This window comes from Pelophylax lessonae, assembly GCF_965119305.1.
Source record: "Pelophylax lessonae genome assembly, chromosome: 3".
In the NCBI taxonomy this organism is placed as follows: domain Eukaryota; kingdom Metazoa; phylum Chordata; class Amphibia; order Anura; family Ranidae; genus Pelophylax; species Pelophylax lessonae.
Genome location: NC_138770.1, coordinates 666,430,016 through 666,456,127, shown reverse-complemented (window position 1 = coordinate 666,456,127; position 26,112 = coordinate 666,430,016). Strand labels below are relative to the sequence as shown.

Below are 26,112 nucleotides of genomic sequence, written 5' to 3'. Positions count from 1 at the left end.
GTTCCAAGATGGAGACAGAATACCCCTTTATTACAGGTTGGGTGTTCCAAGATGGAGGCAGAAATATCCCTTTAATACAGGTAGTGTGTTCCAAGATGGCGGCGGAATACCTCTTTATTACAGGTTGGGTGTTCCAAGATGGCAGCGGAATACCCCTTTATTACAGGGTGTTCTAAGATGGCAGCGGAATACCCCTTTATTACACGTAGGGTGTTCCAAGATGGAGGCAGGATATCCCTTTTATTACAGATTGGGTGTTCCAAGATGGAGGCAGAAATATCCCTTTAATACAGGTAGTGTGTTCCAAGATGGCAGCGGAATACCCCTTTATTACAGGTTGGGTGTTCCAAGATGGCAGCGGAATACCCCTTTATTAAAGGTTGGGTGTTCCAAGATGGCAGCGGAATACCCCTTTATTACAGGAAGGGTGTTCAAAGATGGCGGCTGAATACCCCTTTATTACAGGTTGGGTGTTCCAAGATGGAGGCGGAATACACCTTTATTACAGGTTGGGTGTTCCAAGATGGAGGCGGAATACCCCTTTATCACAGGTTGGGTGTTCCAAGATGGCAGCGGAATACCCCTTTATTACAGGTTGGGTGTTCCAAGATGGTGGCGGAATACCCCTTTATTACAGGTTGGGTGTTCCAAGATGGAGGCGGAACAACCCTTTATTACAGGTTGGGTGTTCCAAGATGGCAGCGGAATACCCCTTTATTACAGGTAGGGTGTTCCAAGATGGCAGCAGAATACCCCTTTATTACAGGTTGGGTGTTCCAAGATGGAGGCGGAATACCCCTTTATTACAGGTAGGGTGTTCCAAGATGGCAGCAGAATACCCCTTTATTACAGGTTGGGTGTTCCAAGATGGCGGCGGAAGAAGGTTGGCCCGTAGTGCACCAAAATGGCGGTTGACGTCGCTTCTGTTGTTGCGCGGTGACGTCACGTAGGTCAGGTGACTAGCGCGCAGTTAGTCAGGGAGAAGGGCCGACGCCATCATGTACCGGACGCCGATGCGGCGCGGCTTTTCCCCGGATTCCCCCCAGGATTTGTACCGGAACTCCTCCGTGTCTCCCCCCCACAATGGCCGGTCCCGCCGCTCCCCCGATAGGCAGCTCTCTCCGCTCAGGAGAGGCCGATCTCCCGCCAGACGGCGATCCCGATCGCGGGACCGTTCCCGGTCTAGGCCCGGCACCTCCCGCCGATCCAGATCTAGAAACCGGTCCCGATCTAGAAATCGATCCCGATCCAGAAACCGATCAAGATCTAGAAACCGGTCCAAATCTAGAAACCGGTCCAGATCCCGGCCCCGCAGGCGCCTTTCCATCTCACCGTACACCCAGCGCTCGGGGGACAGCTATTCATATGAGGGGCGTGACCAGGTGAGATTATCCCGCCCCTGCACAGCCCTGAAACCCCGCCCAGTTAAGGCAAAGCCTGATTTGTGTGTTTCCTAATCTTTCAGTGACTCCTCCCCGTAGCTGTGTATGCTCCTCCCACACAGGTCACATGACTCTTCTTCCCTCCCTATTGCCATGTATGTTATCCTTTTCCTCTGTGTACTCCGCTAATAATCATCCTTTTTTTTTAAAATTAACTTTATTGTAACAATCATTTAATCATCGTCTTTTTCCTCTGCAGCGCCGCTACTCACCCAGTAATCGGTCACCGCGAGGGTCCCCCTCCCCGGACCGCCATCGCAGGAACAGGTACTGGCTCCGCCCACATATGCCCCATAATGTAATTCTCTTACCTGATTGGCCTCTGGGAAGCTGTAAATCGCTACAGTCACCCGGGATGGCGCAGGGGCTGCACTTCTGCATAGTAACCACAGGGGGTCGCTCACTCGGTATGGGCGCCATTCAGAGAATGTCTACTTGACCTCCTGAAGGTTTAACCCCCCCCCCCCCTTCGTGACCAGGCCATTTTTTTTGCGAGACGGCACTACTTTAACCACTTCAGCCCCGGAAGATTTTACCCCCCCTTTCTGACCAGGCCCTATTTTGCGATTCAGCACTGCGTGACTTTAACTGACAATTGCGCGGTCGTGCGATGCTGTGCCTAAACAAAATTTACGTCCTTTTTTTCCCACAAATATAACTTTCTTTTGGTGATATTTGATCAACTCTGCAATTTTATTTTTTGCGCTATAAACAAAAAAAGAGTGATAATTTTGGAAAAAAAAACAATATTTTTCACATTCTGCTATATAACATTGAAAAAAAAAATTAAAAATCAAAATTTTTTTAACATTTTAGGCCAATTTGTTTTCTGCTACATATTTTTGGTAAAAAGAAAATCACAATAAGCGTATTTTGATTGGTTTGCGCAAAAGTTATTGCGTCTACTAACTACGGGAAAGATTTTGTCATTTTTATTGTTTTTTTTTTTTTTTTTTTACTAGTAATGGCGGCGATCTGCGATTTTTTTTTTTTTTTTTTTTTTTTTTTTTTTGCGGGACTGCGACATTGCGGCGGACAGATCGGACCCCTAACTGACATTTTTGACACTTTTGAGGGTACCAGTGACACTACAGTAATCAATGCTAAAAATATGCACTGTTACTGTAAAAATGACACTGGCAGGGAAGGGGGTTAAACACTGTGGGTGATCAATGGGTTAAATGTGTACCTAGGGGCGTGATTCTAACTGTGGGGGGCGTGGCTTCTGGAATGACCATAGAGAACTGTAATCCTATATAGAAGGATCACAGGGGATCTGTGATCATTCCAGCAGTGTTAATTTTGGCAGCAAATTTCAACTTAGTTTTAGTTATAGTCTTTTGACTAAAATGCCATTTTAGTTTTAGTCGTATTTTAGTCATCTGAATTGTTTGTTTTAGTCGTATTTTAGTAAACTAACTAAAATTGTGTTAATTTAGTCGGCGAAAACGTTTTTGTCGACGAAATTAACACTGCATTCCAGGGAGAAGAACGGTCAGCTGTGTTTACAACAGCTGACCGTTCTTCTCTCTCAGCAGGGAGCGATCGCTGGTGTCAGGCGGCGATCGGACCCGCTGCCAAGTAGGGGCGGGAGAGCGCCGGCGCATGCTCGCCCTTTAGCTGCAGGCGCGCGACAGACGTATACCTATGTTGGTTCGCGCGGGGGGCGCGCCCTTCCGCAGTATAACTGCGGCGGGTGGTCAGGAAGTGGTTAAAGGGCACACTGAAGGGCACATCTATTGTAAGGTTCACTCTGATGGGCACAACAAAATGAGCCCATTAGTGTGTCCCTTAGCATATAAAAAGGGGAACTCTGATGGGCAGATTTAGTTGTGCCCATTAGAGTGACCCTTACATTAAATGTGCCCTTTAAGAGAAAATGTGCCCATTAGAGTGCCCCTTATTTTATGTTAATGTTCACTCTGATGGGCATATTTTATGTTAAGGGGCACACTGGCACATTTAATGTATGGTTCACCCTGATGGGCACAACAAAATGTGCACATCAGAGTGCCCCTTAACATAAATGTACCCATCAGAGTGCTCCTTAATATAAAATAAGGGGTATGCCAATGGGCACTTTTTATGTGAAAGGGGCACGCTGATGGGCACATATGTTAAGGGGGCACTCTGATGAGGGACACCTGATGTAAAGGGGACACTCTGATGAAGAAGACCGATGTAAGTGGGCACTTTGACGGGAGTATCTAATGTAAGGGGACACTCTGATGGGAACACTATATATATATATATATATATATATATAGTACTCTGGCGGTGGCAACTAATTCATGGGGGTAGTCCAAAGGGGGGCACCCATTGTAATGAATTGCTCTGCTAGGGACACCTGATGTAAGGGGGGACACCGACCTAGCGCATTATCCTCAATATAAGGCTTTATTTAAATGACATTAAAAATGGCTACTCACAGACGTAGAAAAAAGTAAAACGTATCAAGCTGGATTGCTCAAAAGTCCGTGTTTAGTCCATATAATCGTCCATGATGAGATGCTGACGCGTTTCGAGGCCTAGCCTCTTCCTCAGAGCCACTGTGTCATGACTGTCTCTTTGGTTTAAATAGTGAGGTAGCGACCCAGTCACTGCCCCCAGGTGGGAGTGTCTCCTCCCCCGGGGGAGTGGCTAGAGCACCACCCACTCTTGTGACATAATTGGTAGTATACAGTGGCATACATCGATCATGCAAGTACAATACAAATGCTAAAATAATAATATATACGTGGAATAAAAACGTGCATAAAAACAGTGCAACAAAAAAATCCAGATAAAAACCACCATGAGCAAATGCTTTCTCAGTGTACTTAACCACTTAAGCCCCGGAAGATTTTACCCCCATTCCGACCAGGGGGTATTTTGCGATTCGGCACTGCGTGACTTTAACGGACAATTGCGCGGTCGTGCGACGCTGTACCTAAACGAATTTGGCGTCCTTTTTTTTCCCCACAAACAGAGCTTTCTTTTGGTGGTATTTGATCACCTGTGCGATTTTTTTTTTTTTTTTTTTTTTTTTTTTTTTTGATCACGCGCTATAAACAAAAAAAGAGCGACAATTTTGCAAAAATAACAATATTTTTCACATTTTTTTTATATGAAATTCCCCCCAAAAAAAAATGTAAAAATCAAAATTTTTTAACATTTTCGGCCAATTTGTTTTATGCTACATATGTTTGGTAAAAAAAATCGCAAAAAGCGTATTTTGATTGGTTTGCGCAAAAGTTATCGCGTTTACTAACTAAGGGAAAGATTTCTGTCATTTTTGTTGTTTTTTTTTTTTTTTTAACGTGTAATGGCGGCGATCTGCGATTTTTTTTTTTTTTTTTTTTTTTTTTTTTTTTTTTTTTTTTTTTTGCGGTACTGCGACATTGCGGCGGACAGATCGGACCCTTGACTGACATTTTTGACACTTTTGGGGTTACCAGTGACATTTCTACAGTAATCAGTGCTATATATATATGCACTGCTACTGTAAAAATACACTGGTAGTGAAGGGGTTAACTTTATTTGGGAGGGAGGGGCTGTGTGTGTCCCTAGGGGCGTGCTTTCTACTGTGATTGGCTGTGGCTTCAGCTGTAAGGACACTGATCAACGGATCTACATAGTAGATCCATGTGATCAGTGTCTTTGCAGCGAGGAGAATGACAGGCAGCTTGTTTACACAAGCTGCCTGACATTCTCCCCCTCCCCCGCCGATCGCCGAGTGGCCGGCGGACATCGGGTCCGCTGGTCACACGCGCGGGGGGGGTGCGTGACCGAGCAGGTGCGCGCCTCCGGGGGCGCGCGCTCGCTCCCTAGACCCTCACAAGCAAGCAACGTAGCCCTACGTTAGTTTGCCTGTGAGGGGCTGACCGCTGACGTAGATAGTCGTGCGGCGGTCGGCAAGTGGTTAAAGTCATTGTAGACGCTCCCTGGACTGACAGTAGGGAGCAGCTAATATAAGTATTATTTGGTAATCACCCCACAATTTTTCTATTACCTTTGCCGTCTGCTGTATCTAGTCCAGGCTATATACTTGTCTATTCATAATGATGGTGATCCGCCCCCTCCTCTCCATGCTTTACCCCTGCTGATTCCATCATACTGGGGGGGGGGGGGCTCCACACTAGATAAGAGGGGTCAGAGAGGGGGTAGGAGGCCGATCATGCACTCTGTACCCCTAGCCTGCTTCATTTTTGCTTTTAGTATCGATGGACTACCCCAGTCCGTTAAGGGCAGCAAAACTTTAGCCATCTGAGAAGCCAGTTGTCAGTCCCGTGAAGTGTGTGGTCGAGGGGCCTGGATACCAAGCGCAGGAGAAGGGTGGTTACACCTTATTGTTTTTTTGTAAGGGGGGGGGGGCACAATTGAGGATTTACAGAGTATTATTGGAGTGTGTGGAGGAAATGGTAAGAAAAGCGCGTCTTGCGCCAAAAAAAGGAAAGAAGACGCGTACAATCTTTCATTGCACAGACTTGTGATTCGGACCTCAGTCTGAAAATTTTTTAGTGACTGGACCTCCTTGACTTTTATTTTATCACCCCCGCCCTAGAGAATAAAATGGCGGTTATTGCAATATTTTATGTCGCACCGTATCTGCACAGTGGTCTTTCAAAAGTAATTTTTTGCGGAAAAAAATTACACTTCAATGAATTAAAAAAAAAAGTAAAGTTAGCCCATTTTTTTCTTATTATGTGAAAGATGTTACGCTAAGAATCGATCTTTATTCTAAGCAAACAATTTGTAAATTCTCATTTTATCCAGAATTGTGATGCTCAAACCCTTTACGGAGGATCTAGCAAGGAGCCCCTATGAGGGTACTGTAAGCGCGGAGTCTTCTATCTAGAAATGATGCTTTATGCTCACATAAAGTCCAAATTTTAATCTGATTTGGCAGAATTGGCTCTGCCCTGACATGGGGGGGTGGGGGGGTGGGGTGTTTCCTGTGGGGGGGTGGGGTGTTTCCTGTGGGGGGGTGGGGGCGTGGGGTGTTTCCGGTGGGGGGGTGTTTCCTGTAGGGGGGTGGCGGCGTGGGGTGTTTCCTGTGGGGGCATGGGGTGTTTCCTGTGGGGGCGTGGGTGTTTCCTGTGGGGGCGTGGGTGTTTCCTGTGGGGGCGTGGGTGTTTCCTGTGGGGGCGTGGGTGTTTCCTGTGGGGGCGTGGGGGTTTCCTGTGGGGGGGTGGGGGTTTCCTGTGGGGGCGTGGGGTGTTTCCTGTGGGGGGGTGGGGGTTTCCTGTCGGGGCGTGGGGGGGTTTCCTGTGGGGGGGGGGTGGGGGCGTGGGGATGTTTCCTGTGGGGGGGGGGTGTTTCCTGTGGGGGGGGTGGGGGGATGTTTCTTGTGGGGGTGTTTCCTGTGGCGGGGTGGGGGGTTTCCTGTGTGGGGGGTGGGGGCGTGGGGATGTTTCCTGTGTGGGGGGTGTTTCCTGTGGGGGGGGTGGGGGGATGTTTCTTGTGGGGGGGTGTTTCCTGTGGGGGGTGGGGGGATGTTTCTTGTGGGGGGGTGGGGGGTGTTTCTTGTGGGTCTCCACCAATAGAATGTAGAATAGCTGCAGCCTGAGGCTGGTTATGAGCGGATGTGTGACCATTGCATCCTGTTTTAGGTCTCGGGGACGTTCTACGTTTTCCACCGATAGCCCACGCCGTACAGAGGAGCCTCTGCCCATGCCCAAGAAATCCATTTTAAAGAAGCGTACTGAAGTGGAAGTCACCAGCCAGGACATGCCTCCTCAGGTAAGCAGACCTCTGTTTCCCACAGGTAAAGGAGAGAGAGCGAGTGTGTGTGTATATATAAATTATTATTATTATACAGGATTTATGTGACGCCAACAATTTGCGCAGCTCTTTACAACATAAGGGCAGACAGTACAGATGCAATACAGATCAAAGCCAGAGGAATCAGAGGGACTTGCTTTGTGTGAGTATATAACTGTTCTACTTGAGTAAAAGGTTTTATTATGAGTAAGGCTGGTGCGTCCTCTGTTCTTGTTTCAATTAACCTACCAGCAGATCTTTGGAGTACCCGGAGGAAACGCACGCAGACACAGGGAGAACATATGCACAATGGCTGCCATCAGTCTGCTTTGTTTACAGGATTTCAGCAAGTCCCTATCCCACCAGTAACTACATAAAGAGGAGCTCTGCCATGTTCTGTCTCTCCCCTGAGATGCTGTATAGAAGAGATCTGCCATGTTATCATTTTTCCCTTGAGACCCTGAACAGAGGAGACCTGCCATGTTCTGTCTCTCCCCTGAGATACTGAACAGAGGAGACCTGCCATGTTCTGTCTCTCCCCTGAGACCCTGAACAGAGGAGACCTGCCATGTTCTGTCTCTCCCCTGAGATACTGAACAGAGGAGATCTGCCATGTTCTGTCTCTCCCCTGAGATACTGAGCAGAGGAGATCTGCCATGTTCTGTCTCTCCCCTGAGATACTGAACAGAGGAGACCTGCCATGTTCTGTCTCTCCCCTGAGATACTGAGCAGAGGAGATCTGCCATGTTCTGTCTCTCCCCTGAGATACTGAGCAGAGGAGATCTGCCATGTTCTGTCTCTCCCCTGCGATCCTGAACAGAGGAGATCTGCCATGTTCTGTCTCTCCCCTGAGATACTGAGCAGAGGAGATCTGCCATGTTCTGTCTCTCCCCTGAGATTCTAAACAGAGGAGATCTGCCATGTTCTGTCTCTCCCGAGATACTGAACAGAGGAGATCTGCCATGTTCTGTCTCTCCCGAGATACTGAACAGAGGAGATCTGCCATGTTCTGTCTCTCCCCTGAGATTCTAAACAGAGGAGATCTGCCATGTTCTGTCTCTCCCCTGAGATCCTGAACAGAGGAGATCTGCCATGTTCTGTCTCTCCCCTGAGATCCTGAACAGAGGAGATCTGCCATGTTCTGTCTCTCCCCTGAGATACTGAGCAGAGGAGATCTGCCATGTTCTGTCTCTCCCCTGAGATCCTGAACAGAGGACATCTGCCATGTTGTATCTTGCCCTGAGATCCTCAACAGAGGACATCTGCCTTGATCAGTCTTGCCTTGACATCCTTGAAAAGAGGAGATCTGCCATCTTCTGTCTTGCCCTGAGATCATGAATCGAGGAGATCAGCCATGTTATGTTTCTCTCCTGAGATCCTGTACAGAGATCTGTCGTGTTTTATCTCTCCCCTGGGATCCTGTACAGAAGGGAACTGCCATTTTCCAGCTCTTCCCTGTGAACCTATAAAGCTGAGCTGAAGCAAAACTATTTTTTTTTTTTCATGTTTTTATTAGAATCATCAAAGTTTGTATTACAAACAGTACAGATGTGCAGAGTACCCCAGCTGCGTATATGGGACGTGGATGTAATATCCATGGAGTATTTGTCTTGCTTGGCTTCGTAGGATGTTCTCTTTTCAGTCCTGCCCTTGACTGCGTGATCAGCAACTTTACAAGAGGTCGGATTGTGCTCCTTTCTCAATGCAGGAATTTTCTACAGAGGAATCTCCAAAATCCCACCTCTTCCTTTCACCTACGCCAGTGGGTCTTCACAGGCTTTCGGAGCTTGACTCCTATTTAGCCTGAAGGGCTTGAAAACAAAGGTCAGCCAATATCTGTGAAAAACCTTTTTGCTTAAAGATGCACCTCCACTTCAATATAGGGGGTGCTGAATGTGCATTTGGATAGTTCCTTGGGTAGTTTGTCTCTCTTACATTTAAAGCAAAACTTCACCCAAAAGGGCACATTTTGATCTCCCTCCTTTACCACATTTGGAATACACTTTTTTAAGGGGGGTGGGAGAGGAGTGGTTACCTGGTTTTGACAGGTGCCCGCTCCCACTCTCGGTCTGTTTGCTGTAGCGGATCCACTGGAAGCTCTCGCCTTCCCTGCTTCAGGGAGGTTCCAGAAGGCTGCGGGACCATTTAAAGTGCGCATTGGGAAGCCGCAAGGATTCACAGCTGGCTGCCCACAGTTAACATGCTACTGACCCAAAGACTGGCGAAGAACCGGCCCAGGTGAGGATGGCGCTGGACCCTGGGACAAGTATGTGTCTGTTTATTAACCGCTTGCCGACCGGCGCAATTAAATATACTGCGGCGGTCAGCCCCGTGCAGGCAAAGTGACGTAGGGGTAACATCACTTGCCTGCGAGCCAATAGGGGGCGAGCGCGGGCTGCCGGAGGCTTCTCTTTCTTTTGACTACATCATGTTGTGGGTCTGTTTTTTATTCCTTAACCAGGTTGTTCAACTTGTTTGTTGGGTTTTTTGTTTTTGGTAGCCTCTCAGGCTTAGTGTTATTTTGGGTGGAATCATTACCCTGTGGAGGTGATCTCCTGCTCATTGCCCTGTGGTGGTGATCTCCTGCTCATTGCCCTGTGGTGGTGATCTCCTGCTCATTGCCCTGTGGTGGTGATCTCCTGCTTATTGCCCTGTGGTGGTGATCTCCTGCTCATTGCCCTGTGGAGGTGATCTCCTGCTCATTGCCCTGTGGTGGTGATCTCCTGCTCATTGCCCTGTGGTGGTGATCTCCTGCTCATTGCCCTGTGGTGGTGATCTCCTGCTTATTGCCCTGTGGTGGTGATCTCCTGCTCATTGCCCTGTGGAGGTGATCTCCTGCTCATTGCCCTGTGGTGGCGATCTCCTGCTCATTGCCCTGTGGAGGCGATCTCCTGCTCATTGCCCTGTGGTGGCGATCTCCTGCTCATTGCCCTGTGGTGGCGATCTCCTGCTCTTGAACAGCCGGCTGATCTTATCTGGCCTCCTCTTGGTTTCTGGCAACTTCCCCAGTCTTCTCGTTTGGATTTGTGCTTTGGTCCTTCAGAATGTTCTGGCCAAATATTGGTGGGGGGTCTGTCAGTAGCTGCTGTTCACCCCTCTGGACGATGGTAAGACATAGATGGAGGATGGAAATGTCTAATCGTCCAAAGTGCTGCTGTATAGTTATGTAATGTTTCTTAAGCCCCGTACACACGTACCGATCGTCGGCCGAACGATCGGCCGTCTTTTGTCCGAGGGCTGTCTTGTTTGTTGAAAAGTGCAAAAGACTGCACACGAATTTTGTCGGCCAACAACAGCTGACTGCAGAAGTGATGTCATGTGATGGTTAACTTTCCTTGTCTTTTTTTCTTTTCTGAGCATGTCCAGTCTTGCAAATCTGCTGTCTGTCGGCCAAAATCTGTACTGACTGGCGAACAATCGGCCGCTCTGGTGTTGGCCAACAAAAATTTTAATGCTTGCACGGCCGAAAATGCGCTGTCGGCTGTCGGAAGCATCATACTAACAAGCCGAAAATCGGCCGATCGGTCGTCGGCCGAATATTTACGGCCGACAATCGGTACGTGTTTACGGGCCTTTACTGAAAGCGAAACCATTTTTGTGTAATTGTATTGTGTGTATATTTTAACCACTACAAGACCTGAGATTTGTTGCTTACAAGTCAAAATCAGTATTTTTTGCTAGAAAATTACTTAGAATCCCCAAACATTTTTTATATATAGATATAGAATGGCGGTTGTTGCAATATTTTATGTCGCACTGTATTTGCACAGTGGTCTTTCAAAATTATTATTTATTTTTTTTTTTTACATACTTTAATAAAAAAAAAAAATTTAAAGTTAGCCAAGTTTTTTTTTTTTTTTGTATAGTGTGAAATATGATGTTACGCCGAGTAGATACCTTACATGTCACGCTTTAAAATTGCATGCACTCGTGAAATGGCGATGAACTACTGTAGTCAAAAATCTCCATAGGCGATGATATAAAACTTTTTAACAATTACCTGTTTAAATTTACAGAGGAGGTCCTGCGCTAGAATTATTGCTCTGGCGATCGCGGTGATGGTTTTAAAACTGTTTACAGTTGCGGGCATGACTTGCGTATGTGTTTACTTTTGGCGCGTGGGCACGGAGAAACGGGCACTTTTAAAGAAATAAAAAATAAAATGAAGAGAAAACATTTTTTCTCTTATGTAATTACAGTATATTTTTATACTGTCCCTTTTTTTTTTTTTTCTGATTGTTTTATTGCTGTCACAAGGCACGTAAACATTGCTTGTGACAGGTACTCTTTATGGAGGGATCTGGGATCTAAAACCTCTCCACTGTACTTGAAATTATTCAAAACGCCAAGATCGGTGGTGTTGAATACTGTGGATTTTTTAAAACTGGCGCTGTTGGCTGCCGAGTAAAACAGAAGTGACGTCGCTTCCGGGTTACTAAATCGAAGACCTGATCAAAGCCGATTCCAGCTTTGTTCCGGTCTCTGGCCAGCCGAAGTGGACCATAACCAAGCGACGTCACTTCTGCCTAACGGCCTTGAAGGGCCCCTTTTTTTATTTTATTTTTTTAGACAAATGTAAAATGACCTTTCTCTTTCGATCATTGACGGACACAGCTCCATATCTTTTTTTTGACCCTTGGGTTATGCTGATCTCTGGCGGAACAAAGTTAAGAGATTGACTACGCCCATAGGGCAGTCCCAGGGGGTATACTCCCACTTCCTACTCTAGCTCTTCAGTTTTTTTTCTGCCTAGTCAGGAGTAAGGACCTATGTCTCTGCTGGGATCTTTGGTCCTAGCATTTTTTCCTTTTGTTGTTTTCTTTCTAAAATCAAGTCTGTTCCAGTGAGAACTACAATCTGCCAGACTGGGTGACACACTGGATATTCTAGGTCCTTACGGTCTTCCCAGTCTGGCCAGCGAGCGCGTACAGACTGCAGCTCGGCGCTAGGTCGGTGGCGACATAGCCCCACTGGATGGGGGCTGGCCGGCGAGTGAAACACCTCGCGAGGACACACACGACCTGGTCGCGGCCTGAGTCGCAGTGTACCTCTGGCCCGCAGCATCCCCCATTACAAAATGGGGAGGTGATCTGCACGGAGTGGTGCCCGCCTGGTTCCAAGGTGTGTAGTTTTTTAACAAGACCCTTTTGTCAGGAGAGCCGAGTCTTTGGTCCGCCACATGTTTTACTGTGACTGGTTCGGTCCTTGGACCAGTGTTCACCATATCTTTGGTGTCCCTGACTTGCCCAAATGGGCACAGCTTTTGTGCTGGGATCTGGGAGGGGGAACAGCCTCCACCTGCCCTTGAGGAGCTGGCGGTCTTTTTGGTCCAGGGGTTGCAATTCATCTGTGATGCCTCTCTGGATGCGGTTCCCTTAGTCTCCGGGCTGTCTGTGACAGCAATATCTTTTGGTGCATGATATAGCTAATATACTGGTCTGCGAACCAGGCTGTCTAGAAGGCCTTGTGTGATCTTCCCTTTGGGAAATCGCCTGTTCGGAGTCTCGCTGGCAGGACCTCCTCAAGAGGTTCCTTGCGGACCCAGTCTGGTATGCGGACCCAGTCTGGTATGCTGAGAGCAGGTCCTTCCAGACCTGCGGACAAGATCTCTCTTCCTGAAGGGATGCCATCACCCATGTTTGGGGGGAGGGAGGATGTCTTTGCTGTCTCCGGACCCGTGGGCCTCCCTGATCAGACAGGTGGGTCCATGATTTGATTAGACCGCCAACAAGATCGAGTTTTCGATCTTCTACTTTAGTGCGGTTCTCTCCTTCCAGCCTGAATTCATCCCCAAACCGCCTGCGAGGTCTCTTCCGGGTGCTGCAAAACTTGCTACTACAAGGGGTGATTGTTCCAGTCTTAGAATCGGAACGTTTGTTTTCTGGCTTTTATTTCAAACATGTTTGCAGGTCCTAGGAAGGAAAGTGTGGTACTTCCAATCTTGGACCTCCCAAGTTCTGAACCGTTTTTTTGTGCAGGTACAGATTTTTCGAGGTAGCCGACATTCTAAAGTTCAGCAGTGTCTCCAGTGGGGAACTCCGGAGGTATACCTTTTTGGCCTCTCGTCTCAACAGGAAGGTACAGAGAATTGTGGCAATGTCTCAGGATCCTCTGGCCAACACGTAAGGGAAACCGGTCATCGTAGTGGCTCCAGACTGGCCTCGCCCGTCTTGGTATGATGATCTGGTATGGCTGATCACCGATGCCCCTTGGAGACTTCCTCTCAAAGAGGATCTATTGGCCCAAGGGCCAATCTTCCATCATGCTTTACAGTCGCTGGCTTTAACGGCTTGGCTGTTGAAAGCCAGGTGTTGAAGGATAGGGGGTTGTCTGAATCTGTGATTCCCACGTTGTTAAAGGCTAGAAAATCTACCTCCAAGGAAGATTTACCATTGCGCTTGGAAGGCGTGGTGTGCGTCTCTTGGGGTTCATCCCCGTTCCCTTTCGGTGGCTTGGATTTTGGCATTCCTCCGGGGTGCTGAGCAGCGCCTGCCCTGGGATACCGTCAAGGGCCAGGTTTTCGGCCTTGGTCTTATTTTACTGTCCTTTTGGGTACGCATTCTTTGGTTCACACCTTTATTCAGGGGGTTCGTCACTTGGCTCCCCCAATACAGTCTCCATTGCCTCCGTGGGATCTCAATTTGGTGCTGTCGGTTCTCCAGTAACTGCCTTTCGAAACTTTTTGCAAGCCTCCTCTGCTTACATTGTCCCAGAAAGTAGCCTTCTTGATGGCTATTACTTCTGCATTCAGGGTGTTGGAGCTGGTGGCGTTGTCTTGTCCCAACTTACCTCGTTTCTCAGAGGGATAAAGTGGTATATCGCCATTGTTAATCATTCCTTCCATCTGTTTCTGGTTTCCATCTGAATGAAGACATTGTGTTGCCTTCCCTGTGTCCTAAGCCTAAACATCCTAAGGTGATTTCCTTGCACTCTCTGGATGTGGGTCGGGCGGTCAGGGTGTACCTTGCAGCAACCGAGTCGTTTAGGAAATCAGCCTTACTATTTGTCCTTACGGATGGACCTCGCAAAGGGTTGGTCGCGTCTGCCGCGATCATTTCCAGATGGACAAGACAGATGGTGTCGCAGGCCTATTCCATCAAAGGTCAGGTTCCTCTGTTCCCTGTTAAGGCACTTTCTACGTGGGCGCTTAGTGCCTCTTGGGCCTTCTGCCATCAGGTTTGCAAGGCGGCCACATGGTTGTCTGTGCACACTTTCATAACATTTTTTAATATGGATGTACTGGCACCTGAGAATGCTGCTTTTGGTCGCAAGGTTTTGCAGGCCGCTGTTTGAGAGGACCTGGTCCTCTTGGAGGTTGTATTGTTAGGTAAGCTACAGTTGTTCCTGGTTGTGCTCCATTTTACCTGGTTGGCTAGATTTAGACTTTTGGGAATTTTGTATGCTGTTTTTTCCACCCCTCATGTTTGATTCTGGAGCTATGTCTGTCAATGAACGAAAGAGGAAATTGGATTTTTCGCTTACCGTAAAATCCTTTTTTCTGATGTTCATTGACGGACACGGCACCCACCCCTCTTGAGTTGGGTTACTTTTCTTCTGACACTGCTTGCAACTAAACTGAATGCCTAGAGCAGAGTGTAAGAGTATATGCCCTGGAACTGCCCCATAGGCGTGGTAAAGCTTTTTCCTGCCTAGTGTCCTACTCCTGTAGGGGGCGGCGGCATACCTAATGGTTAAGATTCTGGAGCTGTGACCGTCCATGACTGTCAGACAGTCAGAGACTTTGGTTTTTAAGTGTAAATGTGAGATTAAGGTCTTTTTGACCCGGATCTCACAATAAAGAGGACCTGTCATGCCTATTTTTATTACAAGGGATGTTTACATTTCTTATAATAGGAATAAAAGTGATCAAAAAAAAAATTAAAAGGACAGTGTAAAGATAAAAAGTTAAACAATGCATATGCAAGTTGCGCCGCATATGTAAACAGTGTTCAAACCACATATAAGAGGTATCACCGCGATCATTAGAGCGAGAACAATATTTCTTGCACTAGACCTTCTCTAACTCTAAACAGGTAACCTGTAAAAAATTTTAAAGCGTCGCCTATGGAGATTTTTAAATACCGACGTTTGTCGCTATTCCACGAGCGTGTGCAATTTTTAAGTATGACATGTTGGGGGTATCTCTTTTCTCACCATAACATCATCTTTCACATTATACAAAAAACAAATGCGTTTGTAAGAGCACTGCGCAAATACGGTGTGACGCAAAGTATTGCAACGATCTACATTTTATTCCCTAGGGTCTCTGCTAAAACAAGGAATATATGATGTTTGGGGGTTCGAAGTAATTTTCTAGCAAAAAATTCTAAATTTTAACATGTAAACAACAAATGTCAGAAATAGGCCTGGTCCTTAAGTGGTTAAAATCCCTGCAATGTACATAGATCACCCAGAGGAGAGTTTTTTTTTTTTTCCCCCTACATCCACTTTTTCTACGATTTAAGCCCCAGTTGCTGGTGTAGAGTGTTCTCTGATGTGCTGGAACAATAAAGTTGATTTCTCTTTCGTTCATTGGTGTACACAGCTCCTGATCTTCTTAACCATTGGGTTATACTGCCCCCTACAGGAGTAGGACACTAGGCAGAAAAAAAATCTGGCTATGCCTATGCAGTCCCAGGGGGGTATACTCCCTCTCACTGCTATAGGTACTCAGTTTTTTTTCTGCCTAGTCAGAAGTAAGGACTTAGTTCCTTGCTGGGATCTCTGGTCCTGGCAATTTATTTTTTTCCTGTGAGATCTACAATCAACTGCCGGACTAGGTGACGGACTAGATAATCTAGATCCAGTGTTCACCCCAGTCTGGCCAGCAAGCGCGCACAAACCTCAGCTCCACACTTGATCGGCGAGTTTGCATACGACCGGGTCTCGGCCCGAGTTGCAGCGTTCCTCCTGGCCGACAGTCCCCCATTTCAGTGGAGAGAAAGTTCTGTCTGGAGCGGTGTCCGTCTGGTTCCTAGTATGGTAAGTCACTGTCGTCCCCCCCCCCCCCCCCCCCCCCCGTAGGGTTTTGGGGTTGGACGTGGGCCCCTCCATGGGACGGTTTAACCCCCTGGGTTCCCCTCTTTACTGTTAGGCATCCCCTTCATCGGTCTGGTGTTCCCTGTGGGCAATATCATCCCCCATCCACCCCCCCCTTCACTGATGCTGGGGCTGTAGGGTGGCCTGGTCCACCGCCCAGGGTTGGGACAGGGTGCTGTACTGGCAATGGGGGCGGGGGATGCACCGCCGGCAACCAGGCCTTTCGGCTGTGGGGGGCTGTACCTGGTGGGGGCTTCTGCCAGGGCCACCCCTTCTTGCCTGTGCCATTTTCTGAGGCCTAGGGATCCCTCCTGGGTCCCTCGGAGCCTCGTGGTGCCGCCATTTTCTTGTAGCCTGTGTGCTTAATGCATAGCGGCCATGTTTGTGTAGTCCGGCGCCCGTTTTCCGGTGGTTTGCCATTGAAAATAGCGGCGGCCATAACAGGTCTGGGCTGCAATTTCACCAGTGGAAGCCCCTCCTCATCCCCTGGTGCTAACTCCTGGATCTTTTAATTTCCTGATCGCCGTTCGTGCAGTGCAGATTCTCCTGGTAGCTGCTGTGCCTTGTTTCTGCGGTGTGGTGAGTCTGGTGGGGTCCTCTCTCTGAGGATCAATTAGTGCTCTGTGGTTGGCAACCAGGTGGGCTGCCAGAGTGGTGGGGGTTAAGTGTTAACACTTTTTTGTGGGGTCCTCCCTATAGGGACTCATGGAGTCTTTGGAGCACATCTCCCCACCTGATCTCCTCTTTGACTTTGAGGCTGTGGGGCCCTCCGGGTCCCATCCATCCTTCGATGCACTGACTGCGGTCCTGGAGTTCTTTTGGGCGACGGGCTGGCAAAAAGTGCCCCCCGCCTCATCTTGTCTCATCAGATCCTGAATCGGATTCGGCCGCCGTGGACGTGGGTCACCCTTCTGAGTCTGCGACCATGTGCTCTGAATCCTTTGATAGTGAGGAGGATTCCTCCACTTCTGCAACTGCGTACGAAAAGGCGCTGGTGGGTGCACTGATTGTAGCTGTGCGTGAGACCTTTAAAGATGGAGGACACTGAAGCTGCGGCAGAGGCTCAGGTTCCCTTTGGCATTCACAATCCATCCAGAGCAAAAAAGGTGTTCCCTTTCCCCTCCTATTTGGCAGAATTTTCACTAAATAGTGGGGATGACCAAAATGTCCCCTTGGGGTCCCTAAGCGATTTTGTTAGGCAATAACCCTATGAGGAGTCCCTTCTTAAGAGGTGGACTGTTCCACCAGTGGTGAACCCTCCGGGTTCCAGAATAAACAAGGCAACCATGATTCCGGTTGAAGAGTCCCTGGCCTTTAGGACCCGGCTGACAGGAAGGCGGAGGCTGTGGCATGTATTATGTACACTCTGGCTGGTTTGGCACTGAGGCTGAAATTCACAATTGCCCTGGTGTCTCAGACTCTGACCGGATGGGCTAGGCTTTTGCAGCATGACCTGGAGGGGGGAGTAGCTCCCCCCCTTGCCTTTGTTGAGCTGGCAGACCAGCTGGTCCAGGGGCTTGCAGTTTATCTGTGATGTCTCTTTGCCTGATGCTCCCCGAGTGGCATGGCTCTCTTTTTTGGCAGTGGTCCTTCGGCGTGTCTTTTGGCTGAAATGCTGGTCTGCGGACCAGACTTCTAAAAAGGCCTTGACTGATCTTCCCTTTCAAGGAGATCACCTTTTTGGTGCTACCCTGGATGACATCATTAAAGGTTTTTTTCGCCCCTCGGGGTCGACTGACAAGGGATCGGAGCCCTTTGGGGTTTCCTCTAGAGCAGTGGTCCTCAACTCTGGTCCTCAGGCCCACTAACAGGCCAGATTTTAAGTATTACCTTGGGGAGATACAGACTAGAATACTGCAATCACTGAGCAGCAAATGATATCACCTGGGATTTGTTTCAGTTATCTTGCAAACCTGGCCTGCTAGTAGGCCCTGAGGACCAGGGTTGAGGACCACTGCTCTAGAGGATCCAAGCAAGTTGGTCTGGAAAGTCAAGAGCGGGCTTCTTCAGATCCACAGCATGAAGGTGTGCCCTCACCCGTATCTGGTGTATCACAACGCCTTCGCTGGTTCCCGGACCTGTGGACTACCCTGGTACAAGTCAGGTGGGTCCATGAGGTCATTCGGTCCAGCTACAAGATCGAGTTTCGTTCTTACCCTCTGGTAAGGTTCTTCCTTCCAACGTGCGACTGTCCCTGGTCCGCTTACCACCTCTTTTTGGGGCGGTGCAACACCTTTTAAAAGGGGTTATGGTCCCATGTTCTGACTTCGGAACGTATTCAGATGTTTTTCTCAAACCTGTTTTACAGTTCCCAGGAAGGAAGGCAGGTGCGTCCAATTCTGGACCTCAAGGTGCTGAACTGCTTTGTGCGGGTGCAGAAGTGCAGAATCGAGTCCGTTTGCATGGTGATGACTTGCCTGCATCGGGGGATTTTTCTTGTTTCCATCGACATCAAGAATGCTTACCTTCACATTCCAATATTTGTTGGTCTCCAGCGCTTTCTCCGCTTTGCCGTGGTAGAGGAGCATATCAGTTTGTGGCATTACCCTTTGGTGACATGCCTCTGCTCCTTGGGTCTTCACAAAAGTGTTGGCCCCGATGCTAGCATTGTTACGCCAATGGGGGATCGTGGTACTGGGCTACTTGGATGACCTCCTTCTGCGAGCGGAGTCTCCTACTGCTCTGGTGATAAAACCTGGAATTTACCATACGAACTTGAGGGTATTTGGCTGGATTCTGAATTTTCAGAAGTCTGCTCTGGTTCTGTCTACAAAACTGGACTATCTGGGTCTGACTCTGGACTCGGCCTTAGCCAGAGTGCTCCTTCCTCTGGACAAAATCCAGAAATTGCAGGCTGTAATTCGTGTCCTGCTGTCCAGCAGATGGTCATTTCTCCGGCCTTGCATGCGAGTGCTGGGCCTGAGGGTGTCTACCTTCAAGGTGGTTCCGTTTGCACAGTTCCATATGAGGTCCCTGCAAGGGAGATTCTGGCCACATGGGACAAGAATGCGCAGTCTCTGGACAATCGGATCCGGCTGAGCCAGGGGAACGAAAGAGTCCCTGATAAGGTGGCTTCGTTTTTTGGCAATTCGGCTGGGCAAATCCTTCCTCTCCTTGTAATGGACAGTGGTCAGCACGGATGCCAGCCTGTCTTGCAGGGGAGGCGTCCTCGGCAAAATTTTCTTCTCCGGGTCTGGACACTGGAAGAGTCCAGACTAGTGATCAATGTCTTTGTACTCTGAGCGATCAGACTGTGCCTGGAACATTGGACGGATCGTCTTCAGGGATGTCCAGTGCGCATTCAATTGGACAATACCCTGGCCGTAGCTTATGTCAATCGGCGGATCGATCCCCCGCTGAGAAAAACGGAGTCCGTCCGACGGACTCCATGTGTGAAATAGCCCTTAGAGTCGCTGGGTTTGACGGCTTGGCTGTTGAACGCCAGGTGCTGATGGCTAGTCAGTGATTCCAACGCTGTTTAAAATCTAGGAAATGAAATTCTAGGAACATCTACCATCATACGTGGAAGACGTACATTGCATTGTGTAAGTCTCTTGGGGTTCATCCTCGCTCTTCTTTTTTTCTGTGGCTTGGATCTTGACCTTCCTTCAAAGGGGAGTTAAGCAGAAACTGTCCTTGAGTACTATCAAGGTTCAGGTGTCGGCCTTAGCGGTCTTCTTTCAATGGCCCTTGGCCACATACTCCTTGGTGCAAACTTTTCTTCAGGGAGTTGGGCACTTGACCCCTCCATTGCTGTCTCTGTTGCCGCCTTGGGACCTCAATTTGGTGCTCTCAGTCCTCCAGAAGCCTCCTTTTTAGAACCTTCGGGAGATTCCCCTGCTTATGCTGTCCCAGAAGGTGGCCTTTTTTAGTGGCATTCACCTCTGCGTGCAGGGTGTCTGAATTGGCAGCATTACCCTTTCCTCCACCTTACTTGGTGGGCCTTCACTCATCAGGCGTCAATGATGCAGTTTTGCAAGGCGGCCACCTGGTCTTCAGTGCACACTTTCACAAAGTTAATTTTTGGCTGTTCCCACCCCTTATGTTTAACACTGCTTTGGGGGTGTCCCAATGGTTAAGCAGATCAGGAGCTGTGTCTCTCAATGAAGAAAGAGGAAATGGGATTTTTGACTTCTCGTAAAATCCATTTCTCTGATGATCATTGACGGACACAGCACCCACCCCTCTGTGGAGTTGTAAGTCTTCTAACACTACTTGTAACAAAAATGAGTACCTATAGCATAGAGGGAGTATACCCTCTGGGACTGTCCATAGACGTAGTCAGTCTTTTTTTTTTTTTTTTGCCTAGTATCCTACTCCTGTAGGGGGCAGTATAACCCAATGGTTAAGAAGATCAGGAGCTGTGTCCATCAATGAACATCAGAGAAATGGATTTTACGGTAAGTCAAAAATCCAATTTTAAGCTTTCCAGAACAACATTGTGAGTCATCATTTTATACATTTATCCATTCCCCTATATATATAAAATATATAAAATAAAAGCAGTAAAGTAGTTGAAGGGGTTTATTTTTGTGTTATTTTTATTAATGTCTATACAGTTGTATGAAAAATGATTACATAACATTAACAGTTTTTCCCTGTAATCCCCTAAACAGGTTGACAGCTATTCAAGTCTTGGAAAACCTTCATCGTCTCTCCTGAGCAATGTTGGCAGTATGCACCCAGGAGACTTGGCCACCAATCCACTCTCTTCATCAATGATTCAGAGGTCTGGTTCTCCGCTTGTAACTGGGATTTCTTCTGCAGCAGCAGGGGGGAGAAGTCTGACCACAACAGAGGAGCTTAGCGGCAAAGCCCCTCTAAACCCTGCGCCTAATTCCAAAGCAAATGACCCCCTAAACAGGCCACATGCTTCTTCTACAGGCAGTTATTTGGGTTTGCTCAACACAGAATCTCCTGGAGTTCCTTTTGGCTCTCCGACTTCTTTTCTGAACACAAAGGAAGTCGGTAAAAGCTCCGCTCTAGGAGACGACTATTTGCCATTGCATGATCCGGTGAAGCCAGAGATGAAATTAACCACTGCAGCAACTGTCTCTGAACAGAAGCAGGAACATAAGAGGAGCCTTGCGGAAATTGAAGAGGAGGAGCGATTTCTGTACGGGGACGAGGATAAGACCCCCGAGTCAAGCAAAGAGCCACCCAAGCAAACTCCACCCACGCAGACACCACCAATGCAAGCAGGACCAGCGAAGGTTCCCAAGAATACTCCTGATGAGAAAGAGTATGCCAAGATCCATGATCTGCTAAAGACTATTGGACTAGATATTGGTGTGGCAGAGATTGGGAAACTTGCCGTGAGGACTCAAGAGCGGCTTCATGGAAAGAAATTGATACCAAAAGTAGCCCAGACCCCATCAGAAAAGTCCCAGAACACCATCACAAGTCCTTCTGAATCAAAGGCCAAACCTGAACTGACTGGAATAACAGAACAGAAGGAGAAGGCTGTGCCCAAAGTAGCAGCAAAAACCATGACGCCTTCAAAGTCTCCTGTGACTGAAAAGCCTCTATCAGTTGCCCAGCAGTTGGGACCTACTTTTAAAGAGAAGACACCGCCTGTAATACCGAAGACTGCTGCCAAAGAGCAGAGCCAGCCTGCATCCAAAATCCAGACAATAGGGCAACAACTTAGTACTGTGCAATCATCCAGTGGTAGCTCAGTCCAGGCAATCAGCACTGTGCAGTCATTTACCACGGTTCAATCACCCCCAGTTTTAGTTCAGCCACCCCCAGTTGCTCCTGTCCCAGAGCTGACCCCTCCTCCTATAAGTCCCTCTCAGGTTCCTATTTACTCTCCATACAACCCCTCCCCAATGGTACACAACTTTGCAGTTCCCCCTCCCACATATAACCCGTATTCCCCTTATGTGTCATACCAAACGTCCAACTGGGCCATGTATCCCCCACCAGTTCACCCTCCGCCGCCACTGCCGCCGCATCCTGCTCTACCACCTCCAGTATCTTCCCCTCATTTACCTACCCCTCCTCCGACAACTCACAACCCCCGCAGTAACCTACGTGTCATCGAAACGAATGCAGATTTCACAGAGGCTGCAGCAAAGAATGACCCGAAAACCCCCGCTTCTTCGACTTCAGGGCTGCTGGCCAAACATGAAGCTGAATTTAGAAATAAAGAAGCCGAGAAGTTTAAAGTAAGTCCCTTCCAGAGACTCTGCCATTTTTGGTTTGAGTTGGGGAAAAAACAGCATGAATATTTTTCTTTTCCATTGTTGCTTGATATAATTTTAATCCGGCCATACATACATTGAGGCTTATTTACTAAAATTGAAGAGTACATAATCTGGTGCAACTCTGCCATCCAATCAGGTGCCAGGTTTTATTGTCAAAGCTTAATTGAACACGCTTAAGTTAGAAGCTGATTGGCTACCATGTATAGCTGCACTAGATTTTGAGTGCTTCAGTTTTAGTAAATCTCTATATATATTTTTTTATTGTTAATCCAGTGCATTGAACAGAAGAATAAAGAGGAATGGATTCCTCCAGCCACACAAATAAGGTTGATAGGGATATCCTACCTACTGATATATTGTTTTCTGACAGCGGGGACTCTGTTGTCAAAATACACTGATCGAGACCTTATCAAACAAGCCTGCGGAGGGGGAGTAGCCACCCATGGAACGATATTCGGCCGGTCCCTACTTAACCGGCTGAATTTCGATCCATTTATAGACCGCTTTACATAAATTTTTATTTTTGGTTAATAAAGCACTTTGGTCAGTCTAGCTGTCTTTCCTCAATTGCCTCCATGATATATGGATGTAGTGGAAAATATTCAAACAATGAAACGCGTTGGTTAAAATAGTGTTGGGCCCCATGGTTAAAATAGTGTTGGGCCCCATTCACACCTGCAAGTGGTTAGCAATGCTGGAGACCCAGCGGGGGTTCCCAGCCATTAGCTATGGGCGGCAGCTGCATTGAAAGCAATGGGAGACTGACAGCTCCCACAGCTAATCACTCCTGTTTAGCTGTGGGAGCTGTGTAATCATTCATGGAGCTGAAGTTAGAAACCGATTAGCTACCATGAAGAGCTGCACCAGATTTTGCCCTCTCCAGTTTTGGTGAATCAACCCCTTTGTGTCTAGGGCTGATCATTCGTAGGTAATTCCTCCTTGAGCGATTTACATGCGATTGGCCGCGATTAGCTGTGGGAAATGTCAGCCTTCCTTTACATTCAGTGGGGCTCCCACCCACAGCTAATCGCTGGGAGCCCCTGCTGGGTCTCTCATGCTATTGGCCTCATTGACATGTGTGTGTTGGAAGCCTTCATTGATTAAAAGAGATGTATGGGGTTTTTTTTGTAAAAATTATACTTACCTAGGTGGATGCTGCATCTGTCTCCCGACGCCTCTAAGACTGAGAACCTAGAGATCAAACACCGCTGATCGCTCCGTTCTCACAGCTCCTGAGCAGAGAAGTTGGTAACTGTCAGCTGGCAAATTAGTTATTTAAAAAAAAAAAAAATTAAATTTTTACTCAAAATATAAAAAAAACACTTTCTCGCTTTTCTGCTGGTCCTTTCTCCCTCACATTTCTGCAATGTGAAGAATTGAATTTTTTAAATTAATTCGAGTAATGCAATTTACTTTTTTCTTCCTCCAGTTTTGCCAGCTTTTTCCAGATGCTGCTGTGCTTCTAAGGAAAAGTGGGTGGAATAACCATCTAGCTACTGAGCAGCCCTGCCCAGAGCATTCGTGGCTGTAGTCCTGGCTGGGAGACGTTGCAAGGCAGCGTAGCCCATCTGCGGGCCCACGCAAAGGCAGCGTATTCCTTCTGCGGGCCCCCCCCCCCGCAAAGGCAAAAAGGCGGCGTAGCCCTTCTGCGTGCCCCCGCAAAGGCGGCGTAGCCCTTCTGCGTGCCCCCGCAAAGGCGGCTTAGCCCTTCTGCGTGCCCCCGCAAAGGCGGCTTAGCCCTTCTGCGTGCCCCCGCAAAGGCGGCTTAGCCCTTCTGCGTGCCCCCGCAAAGGCGGCTTAGCCCATCTGCGTGCCCCCGCAAAGGCGGCTTAGCCCTTCTGCGGGCCCCCGCAAAGGCAGCCGTAGCCCATCTGCGTGCCCCCGCAAAGGCGGCGTAGCCCATCTGCGGGCCCGCGCAAAGGCAGGCGTAGCCCATCTGCGGGCCCGCGCAAAGGCAGGCGTAGCCCATCTGCGGGCCCGCGCAAGGCACATAAATTAAAATGGGTGATAAGTGATGGCGCCAATTTTTCAAAAATACACAAAGAAATATACAAAAAAATATGAGTGCAGCTGCCCCTTAAGGCTGATCGTGGGCAGAATCACCGCGATTCTGCCCGCGATCCGGAAATCATTGCAAATCGCGGGACACCTGTGAGTTGCACGTGATTTGCAATAGCACCCCAAATGCTGTGCGATGTTGCCGCGATTTGCGCCCGCCGAATCGCGGTAACATCACGCAAAAAAAAAAAACACGGTACGCATGACGCCCAAAAAAGGTACAAGAGCTTATTTGGGGCGCCATTCGTCCCGCAATTTTTTTTGCGCGATGTTACCGCGATTCTGCAGGCGCAAATTGTGGCAACATCGCACAGCGTTTGGGGTGCCATTGCAAATCACGGGCAACGCACAGGAGTCCCGCGATTTGCAATGATTTCCGGATCACGGGCAGAATCGCAGTGATTCTCCCCGCGATAAATACACTGACATGTGAGTGAAGCCTTAAAGTAATATAACCACTTAAGGCTTTACTAATGCAAAAGAAAAGGTATGGAGCTACTCAAGCAAATCCATAAATCTTATAGGAAAAATATATTACTCGGTCCAATCTTATGAAAGCCCCAAGAGAACTGCAGCATAATCTTCACAAAGCAATCCAATCACCATGATGAAACAATGTTATTTAAACTTTCCTTACACCGTGCTCTATCACAAAGTGTGTATAAAATGCATACTCACCGGCTATGGTAAAATTTGCCTTAATTGAATCCAACTCATTCATCACCAGCCTTCCAGGAGATCCTATTTATATCTTCAGCTCTCAAGTCCAGACGTTTTTACAGGTATCTCTCTCTCATACATTGTTTAAGAAACAGACCTGGGAAGGGTATAATAAAACCTCATCGTGCAGTACGTTTTATTAAATAATAAAACCAATCATAAAGAATAAAAAATGGGCATTTACATTTGATGGTGCTATAAGTCAACACCAACATATACAGCTTGAATGTGCGCTTGCTGTGCGTTCCAACGCTTGGATACGCGACCCAGGGTTAACCGGTAGGGACGTCAATAATGGCAGAGGCGCAGCCTCAATGAATTTTGCGGAAATCACGTCAACCTATATATTCCCCAAAATGCATTGAGGCTGCGCGTCTGCCATTACTGACGTCATTACGGGGTAACCCTGGGTCGCGTATCTGGTTGCTTCTGGAGTACACGGCAAGTGTACATTGAGGCTGTGTATATTAGGGATCGACCGATTATCGCAAAGCCGATATGTCGAGGGAAGATATGCAATTTCCCCGATATATCGGAATTGGCCACCAAGGTTACCGATATTGACGATATTTCGGGAAAGTGCTTGTACCGGAGTGATGCCTGCAGCTAGAGCTCATCACCCCGGTACTGGCGTCCATAGCCGAAGGTCGGCTGTCTTGTAATGACAACCGATGTGGCTGAGAAGAAGCTCGGCTGTCATTACAAGGAGCGGGAGGGGACTTCCCCCCAGCCCCCCCCCCCCCTCCCCTCCTGCCGCCTTCTTGGTGGGACGGGAGACCCGGGCAACCAGCCTGCACGGCCGTCGAAGACCCGATCAAAGCCGCATTCGGGTCTCCATGTAAAAATCCCAGAATTGATGTCATGACATCACTTCCAGGTACTCGGCGCCAGATTTAAAAAAA

General features: G+C 48.1%; 1 protein-coding gene across 1 annotated transcript in view; it reads left to right on the top strand.

Moving 5' to 3' along the window:
• Nucleotides 1-965: 965 nt before the first annotated feature.
• ZNF318 (zinc finger protein 318) overlaps nucleotides 966-26,112 on the top strand; it is a 34,806-nt gene continuing 9,659 nt past the window's right edge. The window contains 5 exon segments of the mRNA XM_082249295.1: nucleotides 966-1,382; nucleotides 1,642-1,709; nucleotides 7,034-7,163; nucleotides 7,243-7,347; nucleotides 20,840-22,393. Of these exon segments, the coding sequence (XP_082105421.1) occupies nucleotides 999-1,382; nucleotides 1,642-1,709; nucleotides 7,034-7,163; nucleotides 7,243-7,347; nucleotides 20,840-22,393 (2,241 nt within the window). The 5' untranslated portion in view covers nucleotides 966-998.